This window comes from Lissotriton vulgaris, chromosome 5 (genome assembly GCF_964263255.1).
Source record: "Lissotriton vulgaris chromosome 5, aLisVul1.2, whole genome shotgun sequence".
NCBI lineage: Eukaryota > Metazoa > Chordata > Amphibia > Caudata > Salamandridae > Lissotriton > Lissotriton vulgaris.
The window spans coordinates 281763450-281784757 of NC_141693.1; the positions used below are offsets into that span (position 1 = coordinate 281763450).

The 21308-nt window shown below is 41.1% G+C and overlaps 1 protein-coding gene across 1 annotated transcript in view; it reads right to left on the minus strand.

The window, feature by feature from the left end:
* Positions 1-21074, minus strand: part of ZMPSTE24 (zinc metallopeptidase STE24) — a 165496-nt gene extending 144422 nt beyond the window's left edge. Inside the window, exons 1-3 of the mRNA XM_086921435.1 lie at positions 20797-21074; positions 14446-14592; positions 1006-1092 (exon numbers count right to left, since the gene is read on the minus strand). Of these exons, the coding sequence (XP_086777561.1) occupies positions 1006-1092; positions 14446-14592; positions 20797-20907 (345 nt within the window). The 5' untranslated portion in view covers positions 20908-21074. The remainder of the gene's footprint in view (positions 1-1005; positions 1093-14445; positions 14593-20796) is intronic.
* Positions 21075-21308: the final 234 nt, after the last annotated feature.

Sequence of the window (21308 nt, forward strand, 5' to 3'; positions counted from 1 at the left end):
CGATATCCCCGTGTTTCTTAATCATTATTGCATATTACTATTCTTAGAAGCATGATTGACCAACAGCTTCTTCATGAAATTAAGATGTAAAATCAGTGACAGATGAATTCCCTACTGATCTACAGTTAGAAATAATTAGTGAAGTGAAATCCCTTGTCGGCACACGTTACCTGTCAACATTAGTTCTTTCCCAAGCCACAAGGGTACATTGGGTTTCCCACCTCATTGTGTCACTTCTAAAAGTAGCATTTCTAAAATAGTTATAATAAATCTGCGTACACCATTACGCAGCATTTATTACCACTATTCCAAACATATCAAACTTGAACACTCTACTCCTCTCAGGTCAGGAATTACCACTGAAACACATATCAGGGAATCCCCAATGCATTCCTAGGAGAGGTCAGCCTCACAGTAGTGAGAAACCAAAATGGCTGTTTGCCACTACCAGGATATGCCACACAGTTAAGGCACATGTCCTACCTTTTACCTACAGCGCACCCTGCCCAAGGGGCTAGCTAGGGCCTACATTAGGGGTGACTGATGTGTAGTGAAAGGGGAGTCAGAGACGTGGCAACCACTTTATGTGCCACGTCACAGCTGCAGTAAACTGTGCGCGCAGACCCTGCAATGGCAGAGGCCTGAGACCGGTTTCAAAGGCTACTTTGGTGGGTGGCGCAAGCAGCGCTGCAAGCACACCAGTAGCATTTAATTTACTGGCCCTGGGTATATGAGATACCATTTTACAAGGGACTAATAGGTAAATTAAAGACGCCAAACTGGTGTAGACCAATCTTACCACGTTGACCATAGAAAGCACATGCACTTTACTTGACAGCAGTGATAAAGAGCCCAGAGTCCTAAAACCACCAACACTAGGTCAGAATAAATACCAGGAGGAAGGCAAAAAAGTTCAGCGATGACCCTGAAAAAAGGGCCAAGTCCAAAAAAAGTTAAATAGTAAAATGACACAATTTACAAAAAAGAATGTACATTTAAACCCACCTCATATTCAGCTCCAAACCCAGCTTGTTGGATGAAATGCTCTGATGAATTCCAAAGAAATGGAATTCCACCAAGAAGGAGAATCAGCTAAAATGAGAGAAACATTAAATTAAAAACTGGTACAATGTTAGACAGGTAGAAGCATCCAAATCCTGCTAGAACATGGCTCAACCAACAATACATTTCTTTAAGCAATTTTATATAGCTCTACTCACAATAGCCACACAGTACCTACCATAATATCAGGAAAAAAATAACCTAGAAAACCTAAAAGACTGAGTCCAACAGGCACCACTTTGTTGAGTAAACCTATTTTGTAACTACTAGTAAATAGTACACGTATTGGCCGGAACTCAGGTTAGTTATTTGTCTTGGTCTAAATCTGGGTACCATTTCTTGTCGCTTCCTTAGAGGGCTTACACCTCTTTCGGGTTAGGATAGGACTTTACACAGGAAAATAAGCACATTATAAAATGATGTTTTATTGGAAAACAGTAACATTCCTCTAGTTTTAGCTTCACATGTTAGAATTTCTAACAAGGCCAATTAGATTTTCAAAGAACGGGCACCCAGCCAAACATTGGCAGCGTCCAATCTCATTTAGAGTTGGGAGGTCCACAAGGTTTTCACAGGCTTCCATCAGTGGAGGAAAATAAGCACATTATAAAATGATGTTTTATTGGAAAACAGTAACGTTCCTCTAGTTTTAGCTTCACATGTTAGAATTTCTAACAAGGCCAATTAGATTTTCAAAGAACGGGCACCCAGCCAAACATTGGCAGCGTCCAATCTCATTTAGAGGTGGGAGACCCACAAGGTTTTCAAAGGCTTCCATCAGTGGAATCTCTCAACAGGACGGCATTTTCGCCACTAGGGTATAATGATGGTCACCGTAACCATAGCGATGAATGGGTGTCCCATACCAGGAATCAAACAATGAGCCTTTTCCACAGGGATAAAACTCCCAGCATGTCTGTTTCATAGTTTTTTTTGCTTTTCAATATTACTTTGACGTCTGCTCAGTACACTCATATGAATTCTATGCAATGGCTGCACAAGCAGTAGGATAGGGTGATAGTGTGGTAGGGATCTCACAATAGGGTGGGTGGTTCGCCTCCACAGGGTTAGAGTTTGTAGTCTCTGCAGACCAGGCAGCATACACACAAGGCTCTTTTGAGATTAGTCTTGACTTGTGCCATGAGTTGAATGGAATCCAAACGTTCATGAAAACAGGTAAAAAGTATAAACCGCAGGGTTTGTGCGGGTAATGGAAGATTGGGCACTGGGCAGAATTCGAAGGAACTCTTGATGTAATTTTAAATAAGGGTTTAACCCAAGCTTTCTTATGTTTTAACACCATATGGCGTCCCAATTTGGCATCTACAGATGAAAACTTAATTTCAAGTTGCTGCAATTGGCCCAAGTCCACTGTATCCAGACTGTGAGGGCTGTAGTGTGTAAAGGTTGGATTGGCCAGAGAAGTGTCTGGAATGGAAAATTATTAAAAATAGGGAGATGCCCTATACTCACTGCAGCTCTTTGGCTGACGAGATATCATGGAAAATGGGTGAGAACAGGAAAAATTACTTAACAAAATTTATTAAGGTGAACTAAACAGAACAAATATGTTTGGAAAGCCAAATAAATTAATTATGGCAGAAATCATTAAAAGACAAACAAATATTAGAACCACCAATCGTTTTTTTTTTTTTAAGATGTGGTCGGGAGAGGCCAAGATTCCCCTTAATTGTGTTTTTTGTTCAAAAATGTATGTGTGTACCACATATTTGTGATGTTTGTAAATTTCTTTTGTATTTTATTTTTGATACTCTTGAATGAACCATATGTAAACTCTAAAACACGCAAGTGAAAATAAACACTGCCTAGGACTGCCATAATTAATTTAGTTGGCTTTCCAAACATACTTGTTCTGTTTGGTTCACCTCAATACATTTTGCTAAGTAATTATTCATGCGCTCACCCATCTTCCGAGGAATGGAAAATGTGCAGCTGTCCAAAAGGAAGGACAAAAGACAGACACAAGTTGAAAAAGCATTTGCAATGCAATAGGTCTCGTATTAGGAAAGTTAGAGCTATTGGTATTGTAAATGACACATTTTTTATTTAGGTTTTGTTTTTGAAAATTGCGAAATTAATAGCTTTGTCATTTACAATGCCAATAGTTATAACTCTCGCAAATGTGACACCTATAGCATTTGTAATGCAATATGTGTTGTATTTACGTGACTTACATGTATTGATATTACAAATAACAATGTTTTTTAAATAATTAATACTTAAATAAAAGTTATTGTAATTTATAATGGCAATAGCTTAAACTTTTGTAAATAACATTTGTGAAGATTATGTTCAGTGTATTTTATTGTGACGAAAATCCAAGAACATATGTCAAATATTAACATCTTTTTGTTACATTTGTAATAAAGCTTGAAACATGGAGATAACTTATTTGAACCAGTTGTTGTTGAATGGTTGCACAGATTGATGCTGTGGTGGAGCTCAGTGATGTTGTGGTGCCACTGAGTGATGCTGTGGTGGTGCTGAGTGATGCTGTATGCTATTCTATGTTTTGTTTTGTTATGCTATGCTATGCTGTTTTGTTATGCTATGCTATGTTTTGCTCTGCTTTGTTATGCTATGCTTTGTTGTGTTTTACTATGCTATGCTTTGTTTTGCTATGCTATGTTTTGTTGTGTTGGTATGCTACGTTGTGTTTTGCTATGTTATTATGTTTTGTTATGTTTTGTTCAGCCATGCTATGTTTTGTTAAGCTATACTGTTTTGTTGTGTTTTGTTATGCTATGTTTTGTTATGCTATGCTGTTTTGCTATCCTATGCTTTGTTTTGTTATGCTATGCTATGTTTAGTTTTGCTATACTATGCTTTGTTTTGTTATGCTATGTTTTGTTATGCTATGCTATGTTTTGTTGTGTTTTGCTAGGCTATGCTTTGTTATGCTATGCTATGTTTTGTTATGCTATGCTATGTTTTGCTCTGCTATGCTTTGTTATGCTATGTTTTTTATGCTATGCTATGGTTTGTTGTGTTTTATTATGCTATGCTTTGTTTTATTATGCTATGTTTTGTTATGCTATGCTATATTTTGCTGTGTTTGGTATGCTATGCTGTGTTTTGCTATGCTATGTGTTTTGTTATGTTTTGTTAAGCCAAGCTATGTTTTGTTGTGTTTTGTTATGCTATGTGTTGTTGTATTTTGTTATGCTATGTTTTGTTATGTTATGCTATGTTTTGTTATGCTATGTTTTGTTATGCTATGCTATGCTTTGCTGTGTTTTGTTATGCTTTGTTGTGTTTTGTTATGCTATGCTACGTTTTGTTATGTATGCTATGGTTTGTTTTGCTATGTTTTGTTATGCTATGCTTTGTTATGCTATGCTTTGTTATGCTTTGTTGTGTTTTGCTATGTTTTGCTATGCTATGCTTTGTTATACTATTCTATGTTTTATTTTGCTACGCTTTGTTTTGTTATGCTATGTTTTGTTATGCTATGGTATGTTTTGTTATGCTATGCTGGTGAGGGTGAGTGAGGGTGGGTGGGTGGGTGAGTGAGTGAGTGAGGGTGGGTGAGGGTGGGTGTGAGGGTGAGGGTGAGTGTGTTAGAGCAAGGGTGAGGGTGAGAGGGTTGTGAGGTTGTGTATCCTATGCTTTTTTTGTTATGCCATGCTATGTTTTGTTATGCTATGCTGATGAGGGTGAGTGAGGGTGAGTGAGGGTGTGTGAGGGGGTGTGAGGGTGAGGGCGAGGGTGTGATGGTGTGTGAGGGTGAGAGGGTTAGGAGGGTGAGGGGGTGTGAGGGTGACCTAAAAACGAAGGAGGAGGAATTACAGATTGCATGTTCCTTAATAACACCTAATAAAAACAGGTTTTTAAACCAGAAAAATATATGCAAACCCCAGCAAAATGAAATGAACAGGTAGATGTGAATAAAGATGATAATAAATGTGCAATGCACACGAATAAGATGTGCGCATCAGCGTAAAACTAAACAGGAAAAGCCAGCAACGAGTAATGGTTGTGAGGGACGTTGCTATATAAACGGCAATCACAACCAATGGCCCGACGTTATGAAATGTGACATGGCACGTAGTGGATTCGCTGGAGGCAGCGTGAAAAGTCATAGTGCGAGAGCTGTGAAATGGCCTCCTGTCGTGACACACACGAGAACCGCAAATGTTATAACACAGTAACAGAGCGATCCCAATGAAGAAAAGGCAGAACTTCCGTCCGACTACGGGAAACTCCACCTAGAGGTAAGGATGATTTTATCAAACATTACTTGTGGTTAAGGATGTTTGGTCGCGGACACCAGCACATCTGCACAAAAAGGGTCCTAAGGCAGCAAATAAAAACAAGTTTTTAAACCAGAAAAATGTATGCAAACCCCAGCAAAATGAAATGAACAGGTAGATGTGAATAAAGATGAGAATAAATGTGCAATGCACACTAATATTAAGAAAGCCGAGCTAATTGGACGAAATTTAAATACATTAGTGCTATGAAAAAAAATAATAAAGCTGTGCGCTTCGGCGAGATGGAGAAAGTTTGTATGAAGCACTCTTTACATTGTGAAAAGCGCAATAAACATCGTTGCCACGTGGGATGATAAAGCCATGTGCATCGGCGAAATAATACAAAACTGCACAATACGACAAGGAACAGTGTAAAAAAGCATTAGCAAAGCAACCAATCAAGCGGAAAACGAAAGCCGTGGAAAACTATATGTGCCGGCCGGCCAGCAGTGAGTAATTAGGGGAGAGAGAGGGGAGGTGCTGGGGAACAGATGGCCGTGAAGCAGGGGGCGGGGCAGCGGAACCCTTTGAAGTCATGGCCTGCGGCCGTGAATAAGTGACGGCGGGGGCGGGGCAGCGGAAGCCTTTGATGTGGCAAATGCTGCTGGCAGGGGGAAGCCTGTGGGGAAATGCAAGCTCGTGCACGAAGGAGCTTGTGGTCACGTGATTTCACGTGAACTTTTGAAAATCCGCATCGTAAAAAGTCAGCTTTTGGGTTGACAACAATAGGTTCGAGTAAACTCGACCTAATAATCGGCAGAGAAGGCAAGGTGGTGGGAAAGTGGACAAAAACACATCGCAATTTTAAAACAACAAAACAGTGGAAAATGAGGACAGCAGAATATATAGATGGGGCCAATAAAGCAAATGTTTCCAGGGTGGGGAAAGAGCTATCAAAGGGTTTTAAATCGGGTGATCGGTAAGGTGGAGAAAAGGGGCTGACATGGCAAAGAGGTAGACTGAACAGAAAGGAGTTAGAGAAGGGTAGAAATTACAACAGGAAAGTGAGCCTGGAGGTGTTCCACTATAGGTGAAGAAAATGGAGCGGGGGGTTAAAATGGAAAAGGCTCTAACAGTGAAAACAGAACATCAGACGTATAGATCCAGGTAGGACCCTAACCCTTCATTTTGTTAATGCCCAACAGGATCCTAACCTCTCTTTTTGTTAATGTCCAAAATCACCCTAATCCTTCCTTTTGTTAATGCCCAATGGCATCCTAATTCTTCCTCCTTTTGTTGATGCTCTATGATACCCTATCCCTTCCTTAGGCCTCTCTAGAATTTTTCTTTGCTCATAATAGCTAACATTATGTTGGCAGCAATATATGCAGAGCAGGAAGATCTGTAAAGGAGCTGAGGCCTTAGCTTGTGCAGACACTTTTTGACATTTCTAAGGTCAACGTTCCGAAGGAAATACTTTTTCCCACCCCTCCCACTCTTCCTGAAGGAAACTTCGTCCTGTTTTTTTGCATGATAAGCAACACAATATTATTTTCTTTCTAGAAGTGTTTCTTCAGTCTTAACATCCTATTGATTTTATACAATTCTGTACTTTTATCATTCGCATACACCGTAAAGAAATAATTTAAAACTGTACTTTTAAAAAGCCACTCATCTATGTATACCATTTAAGGATTTCAAACAAATGCAGAAAATGCATATTTTCATTTAACAATTGCTGGATTATCCTGCTCATGTATACCTATGATGAACAGGTTTGCCTCTTCCAAACCTACAGTATCAGACAGTAAACGAAGCATGAAAATACATCTAAGACAAGCTTTTCACCCATTTTAGACTTTCAATTTTAACTTGCGCCTAATTTACTTTGAATTTGCGGACTGCTGGGAGAGTCAAGACATCACGTCTGTGTTCTACTCTTTTGAAAATAGTACTGGAGCATGTGACAGGGCACCATTACTGCCAATTTCCAGCATGCAGGAGCGTGTCTTCCCTCCCAATAGGAACCTGCACATAATTCCCTTCGACTTTGTTGACTGTTGGGGGAAGTCTTTTTAATTGGGGGAACGTTTTTAAATTTGTGTGCTTCTGTAACAAGTTCCCTTTTCTGCTTGTTGTAGATCACTTGCGTAACATCATTAAGTGGCGACAATTCTGAAGGCATCAGGTCAGCATTCTATTCTTGAGACATTACTGAGCATGTTCAAGGGCGTGATTACTGACCATTTAAAGGAGGCACAAGTGTATCCACGCGCTCCTGGCGCACTAAAAACAAGCCTGTCTGCGCCTTCCAGTGCCCTCTTAGCAACCTGCGCGAGCTATGCTGCTGGTTTCTCTCCAGATTCAGCATGCTACCTATTCTAGTGGGCAACTCAAAATGCATACCCCTCACACGCCATCAGCTTCTAATAGGGATAGCGTGAATAAGCATGTTGATCCTACTCCTGAATTACCGCTTGTTATACACACTAGAAACAATCCCAATATTTTCCATGCTACAACCTTTTAAACCTTTGGTCACTCCCCAACATCAGAGAAAGGTGGATGCCTTTATTTTTATCTTTGGATTTTGATATTTTCTTCTTCAAGGAGACAGGGTTATACAACACATTTAACCTAGTCTTACTATTAGCGGCCCCCGGGGTTTAATACTATCAGACTGAATAGAAATACTGATGGAGGGGTCTTGGTGGTGTTTAAGGAGTCCTATTTGGTAGGTTCTCAGACTCTACATATATGTATTTCTGTAGAATTAGTTGGTTTTAAATTGCAATTATTCCCCTCGTGCTCTTTCACAGGGATTTTACTTTATCAACCCCTAACTCTTGCTTCTCACTAGAACATCTCAGTTCACAAACTTCTATCGCCTTTTGCCTTTTCAACCGCTAACCTATTACTGTTGGGTGATTTTAAGATGTGGACATATTGGTTGTCACAAGTGGCATCTGAAGAATTACTTGAGACAGTTTTTTACTCAAAAAGAGTAAGCATTGAGCGTACACAATGTATGCCAAGGCCATGGGCTAATCAACAAGTAAGTTTGTTAATTGGGATCTTGGAAATCTTACAAATATATCCTACAACGGCGATACAATCATGTGTCTGGCACGAAGCCATTAAGCTTCATTCTCTACAGTCTTTGATGCCTCTGAATCATATTTTAATCTTGACAGTTCAGAGGCTGCAATCTTAAATGAGACACTTGCATACCTAAAGCTCTTGATGTTCTGACTCCACTCAAGAAAAAAATATCAAGTCATGTTGAACCATCTACACCGTGATTCTCAGACTTCCTTCTTCTGCTAAAGAAAGAATGAAATAAACTAAAACGATCTTATCATAGGGACTATATTATGGAAAATAAACTCATTTATCCAACGGCCCTTCCTCGTTATGCAAAAAAAAATTGTAATAAAAAAAAAAAGATTACAGTGAGCAAATCTACTTCATTCACACACCTGATTCAAGCAGCTGCCAACTTGACAAATGATTTATTTTTATTACACTCTTTTACCCAGCCCAGCTGTCTAGCTTGTAACATCCTTAAGTGGTTTGTAATAACTCTGCATCATTTGTGATGAGAAAATTTAAAAAATCCGTTTTCATTTTATCACATTATTAAACCTGGACATCACAAATTTTGAGTTCAATGAATTCTCAATATGTTTTAAGCAAACACTACACTGTTTTGATCTCCTCTCCCCTGTTCTTCTGAAATAACTTTTGCTTTCAACCAAACCTTGTGATTCTTGCGAAGCATGTAATGTGCATGTGGAAACGGATTCCTGTATAATGATATTTAGAACTCTTTGTAATATCTTATTGAATTCTGTGGTAGTTCCCCCAACCTAGAAATACACAACCATGTTACCGATTTTCAAAAAGAAATCTCTTCTGACAGTTCCCATAAAGATTCTGGAAAAGCATGTAAGTAACATTCTATCCTCTTTCTCAAAATTGCATTCAATCTTGGATCCATCTCAGACTGACTTCAGACCATAGCACTGAATCAGCAGTGTTGTACTGGTCAATGAGATTGGTGGGTTCTGCACTAAAAGTGGCTGCGCAGCCATAACCCTTCTGGACATGTCTGCCGCTTTTGATACGGTTTCCCATTAAGTACATATAGCTAGACCAGGAGATTGGTGTCAGATGCAAGGATGTATAATGGTTGTACTCTTATCTTCAGGACCAAATACAAGAGCATTAAATTGCCTCTACTCTTCTATTTTATTAAATACTAGCAGCCCGTCCCGACGTTGTCCGGGTATGAGTTGCTGCCGGCCAGTAGTATATTGTTTTGTAGGATTTTGTATTGATAGCATTTCTTATCTGTGACAGGCCTGTGAAACGCTCCGATTCACAGTGCACTGCTGATGCACTTAAGAGTGCGCGTTCAGTAGTGTGTGAACTCGAGTTTCCCAACTTTATTTTTCATTGCAATATTATATAGCGCGAACTAGACAACATGGCATGAGCACAATTTACATTACAGAAGAACACATTCATTTGTGGTAGGCACAGGGAGACAATTTGCCTGGAATCACAGGATGTTGAGCTGATGCCGAGACTCGAACGTAGCTCCCCAGCTCTAAAGTTCGCAATTCTAGAACTTGTGGTGGGAGGTGTGTCTAAAAGTGTATGTCAGTGCTGGCCATCAATGAGAGATCTGTGCATTTTTCAAATCGGTGGTGAAAAAATATGAGTATGTTGCTGGAGATCCGCCGTGCCACCAATGTACTTGCGGGGGGTGGGGGGAGAGAAACACCTATTATTCCGCAACTTTCTTCCCGCATGCCATCACTCCGCATACTTTCATTACAAAAGTACCATGACTCCGCAATGCCATTATAACGCATGGCATTACATTTTATATGCTTTTACCACGCATACATTTACAACGAAATTCGTTGTAAATGCATGAATGGTTAATGTTTGGTTAAGGCAAGTATGGGTATAGGGGTATATGTTTTGGGGTACTGAGGTATATGTTTTGGGGTGTTCGGGTATTTTAAGGGTTCAGATATAGTTTTGGGTTATGGGGTACAGGGGTAGTTTTAGGGTTTAGGGATAGGTATGGATTTTGGGGTACATGGGTATTTTTAGGGTTCAGGGCTAGGTTTGGGTTTTGGGGTATAGTGGTATTTTTAGGGTTCAGGGGTAGGTTTTGGGGTACAGGGGTATTTAAAGGGTTCAGGTTTGGGTTTTGGGGTACAGGGGTATTTTTAGGGTTCAGGGCTAGGTTTGGGTTTTGGGGTAGAGGGGTATTTTAGGGTTCAGGGGTAAGTTTTGGGGTACAGGGTTATTTTTATGGTTCAGGGCTAGGCTTGGGTTTTGGGGTACAGGGGTATTGTTAGGGTTCAGGGGTAGGTTTGGGTTTTGGGGTACAGGGGTATTTTAAGGGTTCAGGGCTTGGTTTGGGTTTTAGGGTACAGGGGTATTTATAGGGTTCAGGGCTAGGTTTGGGTTTTGGGGTACAGGTGTACTTTTAGGGTTTAGGGATAGGTTTGGGTTTTGGGGTACAGGGTATATTTATAGGGTTAAGATGGGTTAGTGTTTAAGGGTGTTGGGGTATATTAAGGAGTAAGTGTGGGTTATGATTATGGGGTGCAGGAGTATTTAAAGGGAGCAGGGTGGACACCCGGAGCTGGAATGTACAGAACCTGGGAAGAAAAAACAATGAAATATTGGGCACAACGCTCGCTTTTTTTTCCGTAATCCTGCGCCCCGCACACGCTCACGCCCCCAGCACACGCCCACAGCACACGATATGAGACATGGCATGAAGGGCGGATCGTACCACACGCCCCCAGCGTTTGTCACGCCCCCAGCACAACGCAGACACGCCCACAAGGGACTACTTTGCTGGCACATTTCTTTTACCTTTTAAATGTATATGGTGGGCGTCTGCATAGCCTATGTCCTTCTGCTGCAACTGCCCTTTCCAACGCTGTATTGGGTGTTGTGATTGGTGCTGTGGTTCCTGAGATTACCCGCCTCAAAGGTTTGGGCTTTCTCTTTATTATATTAGTATAGATATAGATGTATGTCCCTCCCCTGGCACACCTACTTGATCTTTTTTCTTCATGATGTACGCTGATGATGCCCAGCTTATACTACTTTAGGAGACCCCCAGGGAACATAATCAAACTGCATTTAAGCAAAGTCTGTCAATGTTTCCAGTTGTATGCACTACAGTGCTTCTCTATAGCTATACAATCAAGTGTGACAGCTGGTGACCCTCAGATCTTGGGCATCCATCCACAAATGTCGTTTAAAAAAATTGAGCTTTTACCTTGATAATACTGTTTACATATGTTTTCACCTCAAAGGCCTGAAAAAAAAGTTACCCTTTACTTGCCATTGGAGGGTGGCAAATTGATTTCTTATGCTATAGAACGGACTACTGCAACAGCCTTCACCTTAGGGTTCCCAATTATTTGATAGCTAATCTGAAACTGCTTCAAAATATGGGTTTACATTTGAAGTTTGGTTGTGGTAGGAAAACACATATTACCCCCTTTAGGCATGCTCTTGCACTGTTGAAGTGGCACTACTAATGGGACACCGAATTAGTCAATCTCAAAGCTGAAGGCTTTTCAGACCTGAGAAAGCAGTTAGTGTTGACGAAAAGATATTTATATCTATAAATTAAAAATGTTCAGTAAATTGGAAGTCAAGGCCAAGACCCAGTTAACCTTGTATACCCTTGCTGTACATCGATGTAAAGGATGCCACAAGAAGGAAAACTGAGACAAATATCCTGAGGCAGATGGCAAGGACTAAGGTTATGCCCCCCACCGTACCTCCCCTAGTTTCTTCCATACCCGCAAAGTCCATCAAAAAAAGGAAATGCCAGCAATATGCAGCATACTTTCTACTCAGAATTCCTCTACTCCCTGCATGAATTTTCCAATACAGAGACGACCCACACCCGAAGATCCACCAGAAGTATAAAACCTATATACAACAGACTCAAATACCAAGACGGTTCAGTCAGACAAAGACTCTGGAGGGTTAGAGACAACAGAGAGGGGGGATGCCAACGTAAAAGGGCAAAAAAATAACAAAAAACAAGATCCTAAAGTGTAAAATTACTATGTACAAGACACGAAAACCAGGCTCCCGCTGGTATGGCTTTCATGAAATACCATGCTTAGCTACTGCTAAAGTGATGGTACTTGAACTTGTGAATCAATTAATGAAAGTTATGAAATCTTAAAAGAGGTAATTAAAATTACCTATAGAACATTAAGTATAGAATGAGATACTAAGCTGAGATAGGATGAAAGGGATTATGTGGATAGGCGGGTATATACATCTAATAAAACAAATTGTGATGACTTGGTCCAGCCCAAGATTAATCCTCATAATAAGACATTAATGGTGGTTTCCAAAATTAATGACAGTTCTGAGATATCCATCACTAGCAGCAGCAAAGAAGAATCAGGATGTGAAAATGAGGGACAAAGTACATCTGTGACCACCTGATCTCCCTCTTTTTTTTTTTAAAGGAGGTTAAAAAAATTATATTGGACCCAGAGAATGATGTACCAAAATGAAGTAGATGATGGCTTAGATTTTCTGTAATATGTACACTAGGAGAATTACACTTTTGTTGCAATGTAAAGCTAAAAGAAGACTTTGATTAAGCACAGACGAAATCCTGATAGGCTATAGGTCACAGTGGAAGAAACATTTGTTGTCTCCGGTTCCAGATAATTAAAAAACAAACTGTCATCATGTCAACAGAGAATGCATACTCGTATTTACTTAAAGAATATAATTGTGAAAAACTACAGACTTGATGGATGATGTACTAAGAGAAAGAAGTAATAAAATAAATGAACACTCATTCTACACGTTAGGAATCCAACTAGTTTTATGTTCTATATTTGGTCATTTGCGAACTGATTAACCACCAATTCACAACAGATGGCCCTAACAAGCAGTATCCTTCAAGAATACTGTTGGTAGTACTGATTCCATTAAGTATTGACAGGAAGTGTGCAGTCATAATTTACTTCAGTTTGTCATTGGTTGTATAAGAAAAACATAACATTATCCCCAGGAACAAATATTTTCGAGACATAGATAGAGGTTCAAGTCATCCAGTTAGGCGAAAAACTGCTCCACAATATTTTTATGACATAAATAAAGGTGTAAGACTAAGAACTGGTGTTCTGGATCTTTACAGAGCAGTAAAAAATTACTGCATCAAAGTACTGTTAGAAAACAAGAAGTGTTGGATGCCCCTGTGATGCATCTTGGGATTGTAGATGCTCGACTGCCTTAAAGTGCATTAAAATGTTTCCCTTGCATGAGATGGTAGTTCTGGGAAGTGTGTCTTAATATTTTTTATCTTTTACAAGAGAGGGAAAATAAAGACAAATTTGAGCAGAAGTGGAGTTTCACATATCATAATCCATTCTGATGTTCTACGTAATTTTTTGCATTGCATTTTTGAAGATGAAAAACAGAAAGAAAGTATTATTTCACCATTGGTCTAATATGTTTATTTTTGTTGTTGATTAAAAGCATCTACTACCCTGGGGAAAGAAACGGACACACTAATTCCTCATCCCTCCCTGTTGATTAATTGCTAATATGTTTATGGTCAACATAATTTTCTCTCTCCGAGGGACGATTTTTCCAGGATCCCGACAATGGAAGGCCCTTTCCTTGCAGCGGTAGTAGACTCCAGGATTTTAAAGCTACAAACAGGCTTGCGTTCCAGGGAATCCAACAGGGAAAATGTAAAGACTAAACGTACATGAAATCATTTTAAGTAGGAATCATGTACCTAATCAGTAGATTTCCTTCGCACACACCAAGTTAGATAACCTGAGGGGGAGGAACAAACAGCAACATTAACACCATGAAGCTCTTGGATGCTGCATGTTTGTTAGGTAGAGCATGCCTAACTTTACTAACGTTTGCGTCATAGTTTAAGACATGCTCAGAGTGTAAGGTACACAGAGAAATTAAATGCCATTGAAAGCATTTAATCCACATATGAAGTGCATTTATTGTCTTTCAGAAGATGCAGAGAATGTGTCAATATCGGGATATTGGATTTATATCCCAAAATGTAAATGAAGCAAAGGTGACAAGACAATAATACAGTTAGATAAACTCCAGTACTTACTGTGCCCTCTATCTCTGAATAGAGTCCTGACCAAAAACTGAAAGCACTTTTATCCAACTGATAAAGTCTGGATTTTTCAAAGGTTTCCGAATCCACAATCTTCCCCAGTTCAGATGGTACATGTGTAGTTGTCTGGTAGATCCTTCTCTGAAATAGCAATAAAAAACACAATTAAATGTTGAAAGGAAAGGCTTATTATTATATTGAAGGCTAATTATCCAACTCATTCTCTAGTGGGCCTTATTATCTAGCTGTTCAGCATTTTTACAAATTGATAGAAAAAAGATCCCAATGCTATAGAGATACATACTTTTTTCAAGATTGAAAACTGAATGTATTCAGAAGATCCTGCTGCAAATAATATTCAACAACAATTGTGTTCAGTTTATCTTCTGTTGGTAGGAATATTGAGGATCGCTGCTGATTCCAGAACATTTCCTCACACAAAAGTGTGAAAAATGCATGATTTTAGCCATAGTTCTTCGTTTGGAAGACATTCTGGATATAAAAATGTAGTGGGATCCACGCAAGTTATACACCACCCCGGATTCCCCTAGGTATCAGAAATGCCAAGTGTTTCATAGGGTTCCCTTTTTGCGGCTCACCCACAACCCAAATAGTGAGGTAATTCACCATGGCAAGTGAGAGTAAATTGGTATTTACTGCCTCTCTGCCGTCCTATAAGTCAAAACTACACCCAAAAGAATCAAAATTTCTTCTTTCTTGCCATGTGGATGGAGATGCTGTAGGTCACACGGGGGCTAAACTCTGGTTAGGCATTCAAAGTGAGGATGTGGCCTGATGTCAGATCAGGCCAGGCATGTTGGTTGTATAAGAAAAACATAACATTTTCCCCAGGAACAAATATTTTCGAGACATAGATAGAGGTTCAAGTCATCCAGTTAGGCGAAAAACTGCTCCACAATATTTTTTCGACATAAATAAAGCTGTAAGACTAAGAACTGGTGTTCTGGATCTTTACAGAGCAGTAACAAATTACTGTGATGCATCTTGGGATTGTAGATGCTCGACTGCATCGACCGGGTAGTTGGGGAGACTGGGTGGGGTTGGAGCGAACGGCTGGGTTTATGGTTGGGGGGGCTATGGTCTGATGTAGCCAGGCCCACATCTCCATTGTAAAAAAAAAAGAAAAAGAAAAAAAAATGATCTGTGGATGTATAGTTGGCTTTCTGTCCAATGGGAGGGCAGATTATCCACACTTCTTATCTGCCTCCCATGGGGCCAGAAAGACTTTTGCAGCATTAGGAGTGAAGGGCAATGCCTGATGACCCACTCCATATTTATTTCTTTAAATAAACATAATCCCTGGTGTCTAGTGCGCTGTCGCCCACCGCATTCCATGGAGGGGGAGGAGATGTGGGGTGGAGCTCAGTGGTAAACTTTTAGGGATTTCAATAATAGGATCCTGCTGGATTTTTCTTTAACCGGTTTAATCATTTAGATGTTTAGAAGCTTCCTTTATGCAATCCTCTATGTGTAGAATAACTATGTTGCCCGCTTTACCTGCTTCCTTTATAATCAAATTTGTATACATCATAGACCACACACACAGTTATCCAGCACATTCCGTCCTCTCTGTGGACCTAGACAAATGACTAAGTCAACTAATATGAGCCCCGCTTTCTGATACTGTACTAATACGGAACAACAATTGGTGTTTCTGAAGAATTTCAGTATAAACGTAAGGTCTTCACCCATTTATGCCCTTTTCTTCTTCATAGTCATACACTAGCCTAAAGCCATATTTCTCCAATAGTAACTGCTGTTTAGCACAAACAGACCTTTCAAACATACTTCCACTTCCCTTCAACACAATACTTTCCATGAAAATAAAAGGAGGATTTCTTGTATCATTGGACTTACAGCACATTCTCGAAGCAGACTGTAGGTGATGCACCATGTATGGAACACCATCTCATTTGCTCACATTAGGACCTCAAGAGACACATTCACACACTTTTTCATAAATTGACATTCGATACTAACCTCCTCCCACTCCCAACCCTTCCCATTACTCAACTTAACTAACACTACTTACAGTGTTTTGGAAACAATACCAGTTTTTATTGTCTTTCAGTTTAACCTATTTCCACAGGACCAGTCAGGTACTGGTTCCCTTTGTAATATCTCCTATTCATTTTCTTCCGCCACAATATAACCTGATGTCCGCAATGACTCCTGGTACACTATGTACCTCTTCTTTTATATAAATAGGAGTTTCCCACACAGAGACATCCTATACACACTTAACACTTCTTCACCTATGTGTGGTGTGCCTACATTTGCTGTGTCACAGTAGACATGTGTGTTCACTATGACTTTTGAGTGGTTTTTACACATTCTATTCTTGACTTTGTGCTCTTATATTCATGCCTTTGTAAGGGCTCTACCGCTAAGTCTAGGGAGGGGGAAACATCAGCTCTTTGCGTTATAGATTTATTGAATCTCATCAAATATTGTAACATAAAATATAAAGGGTGTATGGCTAATCACATAAATAACCTATATGACATAGAACTAGGAAGTAATTACAAATAAACATTTTAAAAAACAGTTAATTTTACTGTTTATGTAATTCATCTCAATGTTTTAAGGATCTTAGTACTGTACAATAATTGATCGAATTAAGGTAATGCCATATATGAATACTGTAACAACAAATCAAGTTACTAATCAAGATTATGGTCATTATCCATGATAGAAATGACTTTCATTAAATGATAGTTGGCTAGATAGGCCTTCTTACATTACTGAAGTTGTAGGGGTAAAATGGGATATTTTCTAACTATGGCCCTGTCTGCTTTCACTTTTGATCAATGTTAGGGGACATAACTCTGCCCTTGATCACCGATCAACACAGGAGAGACAGCGCTGGAAAGGGGACAATGTCTCTTTCCAGAGCTGTATCGCTCTAGTGGATCCCTGCTTGGGGATCTCACTGAGCACATGATCCATGAAGAGCGATATATTCCACTAGGCACCAGAGACGTTTTCTTGCAGTGAGAGCGGCCTATTTGGGTATGAATCTGTGCCCCACCACCTCCAACCCTGGGCAAATCAGTATTTTGTGGGGAGCTCACAAAAGGTGTTTACCCCAATCTGCCCTGGAAGAAGAAGGCAAAGCAGAATGCCCACTAGAACGTCGGTAAATATTGTTTAATTATACTTGGCGGGAGGAGGTGTGGCCCCCTGCCGAAGATAGGCCTGTGCTCCTCCCCAACCCTAGGGACTGGAGTGTTTTTGCCCCCAACTGCCTCCCCCGGTGAGCAGAAAGTCCACTAGACCACCAGGGAATATTTTTGAATTACTGTTCGGGTGCAGCGACCCACCTACGTAATGGGCCTGTGCTCCCCCCCTCCCCCCCCCCACCCCCCCCAACCCCCTCAAAGCCCCCATGACCTCCCAAGCCACAAGTCTTTCTGCTTCCTCTGGGAGTATATATGGGATGTTTGCTCACGTTCATCTGCCCACAGTGGAGCAGAAAGTCTGCCCCATGAAAGAACTGGCCCAACAGTCTTTCTGCCAACCCCAAGGGTAGATGTGTGGAGAGACGTTACTCCCAGTACATACCATGCATTTTTTGTGGGGGGAAAAAGAAAGAAAATATGGGGTGATTGGCAGACTCTTCTGCAGTTTGGCCTATTCCACACCCCTAAAGCCCCAACAGTATTTCTGCCCACCTTGGACATAGAGCATCCCCATCCACAGGGCAAGCAAGAGGAAACACATATTTGTTAGTGCAGAGTTTTGACATATGGCCCAGAAGAGTGGGGGTAAACCCAAGTTTATTCTTGCTGGTCATGCTGAGTTGATGCACTAATCGGGCCTGGCCACCACTCAGGGAAACAGACTTAACTCAGAGATTTCTGAGAACTAAACACCAAGGGGAGTCCAGAGTGGTGTGCTACAAGGTCACAGTCTGTGACAGAAAGCATTGTGAACATGCAAGTTATTGCCTTGTGTATGCGTATGTGTATAGGCATTTATATAGCGCACTACTTACCCGGAGGGTCCCAAGGCGATTCGACCGCTGCGAAACCCTTCCTGGCTTCCCTGAGAGATGGTCCCTTAATGGGTATCTCCAGGGTGAGACCAGGCATCCCCGGCGGTCTGGTGGGGCCGTTAGTGAAGATGAGGCAAGCTAATGCCCAGAGTTGCCGAGTGTGATCGCTGATCAGAGTGGGCACCGAGGCGAGAGAATTATCGAGTCCGCTGACCCTGGTCTAGAAACCTGCCGCGCCGGGAATCGAACCCTGGTCCCGGGCCGTCCTCTGCTCTCGGGTCTGCCGCCTCTAACCAGTGAGCCACACTACTTCACTTAAACTTGCATTACTCCCTATGTAAGATAGACTGCTACAAAATACGCAAAAAGGTTTAAGATGAAAAAGAGGGCTTCCAAAATATAGATTTTAGTAATATCCAGATTGTACATAGTGCAATTATTTTTTAAATAACTGTCTTAAAAACACACACTTCACAGCTTAGCTGGTAGCTCTCTTGTAATACCTCTCAAAAATAATAAATCTGCAGCGTCATGTTAATATTGAGAAAGTCGATGTCAATATGAACAACAATACATTCATGTAGAAAAACGAAATTGCATCTTTCTTGACAAATGTGCCCTATATGAACTTCAGGTCAACCAGACTCAGAAATACATAGGCAGGCGCTGAGACCCCGGCCTGATCACTGATTGACAGGCCACAGAAACAAGAAATCCCAGATCAAGCCCACACACAGGCGCAGCGACACTACAATGGTCCAGGGAGATTGGCACCAATAAAGCATACAAGCACACGTGGTTGGAAGGGTGCGTGCGCTCCTAAATCACCATCAAGTCAGATGCCACAAAAAGTTAGGAATACATAGCCAATCAGGAAACAGCACACACAGTGATTACATGCTCCCCATGCCGGACATCTGTACATATTATCAACTGGCAGCACTGTGTCCATGCAAGGTCGAGGCCCACCTAGATTTCCTATCAGAATCATTAATTTAGGATTCCACAGACAGAGGTTCACATTCCTTACCAAAAAAAGCTCAACAGAACTGTTTATGACATTCAATGAATTGCATAAATCCTACTCCAGAATGATTAGAAAGCGAGACAGTCCTCAAATCCTATACCAGGGACTGTGCCCCAGGCTGCATTGTTTAATTAACCCCTTCACTGCGGCGGCTATTCCGCCGCAGTGCTAAGGGGCGGAAGAGCAGCGGGCGCATGCTGGTGACGGAACCGCTCCGTCACCAGCGTGGGTTGCGCTGTGCTTATGACGGAGCGGTTCCGTCATGGCCCCGCCAGCTCAATAGAACGCTCAGCGCAGGCACGGAATTGGCGCAGCGCATGAGCGGCGGGCGGGCCTGACGGAACCGCTCCGTCATCAGCACAGCGCCACCGCAGCTGATGACGGAGCGGTTCCGTCATGAGCACACAAGGGGTTAAAGGAACACTTCCTGTTTTGCCAAGTGCCTGTGTCGTTTTTTTTCATGTTCAAGCAACAATCACAAAGCTTCAAGAGATTCCATGAATTAAAGCCAATACTGGCTTCTAAGCATCCGTTACATTTTCAGATTGAACAGTTGTGCACATTTACATTTCTTTCAGGCAAGCAGTCATCCTGGTAATAAGGCTACTTTCTTTTTTATCTGTCTGCCCCTCCCTCGGTTCCACAGCACTGAAGACTCCCTGCCTTTTATTTAAGTTGAAAGTAGAAGTGGTTTTCTGAAATTTAAAAAGTAGGGGCATGTCGTGCCCCAAAAATCACCACCACTTTGACCACCGATTGGGGAACTCCTGAGGAGCCTGCACTGAAGTACATTTTTGTTTCCAGTATAACTCGTCCTTCTGTTAAGACAAGTCCCCAGCTAATAGGTTGCTAAGAAGGTGGGGTGCTATTAGTAGATGGAATTTCACTGTTGTTTGGGTCATTGACTACATTTACAATACAGAGTCACTCAAAGTGTCACACGTGAAACGGGAAACATCACAAATAAGCACATTACAAACAGAAATGTCACAAATAAGCAGACTGGAACCTTGGCAGCTTTGTGCGTGAGAGACAAAAATATCCCATCAGACCCTGTCTGTAATAGGGAACAAGAACACCTTCTATTTGCCTAACCTATAGATACAAACATCTGCCCCCCCAAAGCAAACTTTAAATGGAAACTATGAAAGATACTACCATCCACCATGGGAGAAAATTTGACACCAACCTGTGCGACACAAGCACTTCGTATCAGTTCATTCCCTCCCCCTCCACTATGCCTCCATTGAATCCAATACTCGTATTGTGTAAACGCTATCCTATCACTCAGCTCTCTCACCTGGCGATGACTGAGATAGGCCTCCCATAGATAGACAGTCCAAGAGAAGAGCAGCACGGACAGGAAAATCTGCCGCTCTGCTGGGAGCTCCCAAAACATCGAGAGGAACATGGCCACCGAAAAGGGGATGGGGAAGGGGAAATGCTGACCGGGAGTAAGGAAAAGATACCGACAATGATGCAGTAGACAGCTAAACCAAACCACCGGCAGCAGTAGACATAGAGAAAGGGCAGCTAGCCGCAAACTCCAGACGGAAGAGGAGAGCCTGCCTGACAGAGCTAGACACAGACAACGGACTAAGAATCATTACGTTTCAATAACACACTAGAGCGCTAACCGTTAAATTAAAATAAATTAAAACGTACCAGCTTTGGGCGCCGCGCTGCTGATTACTGCTGTCTTCGATCGTTTACTTTTCCCAGAAAGAAAGTTTGAAGTATGTTTACGCTAACTGCTGCTAATTATAGAAGCGTTTTATAATGGCGAATTTATTAGTGCCGGCGATTTTATCA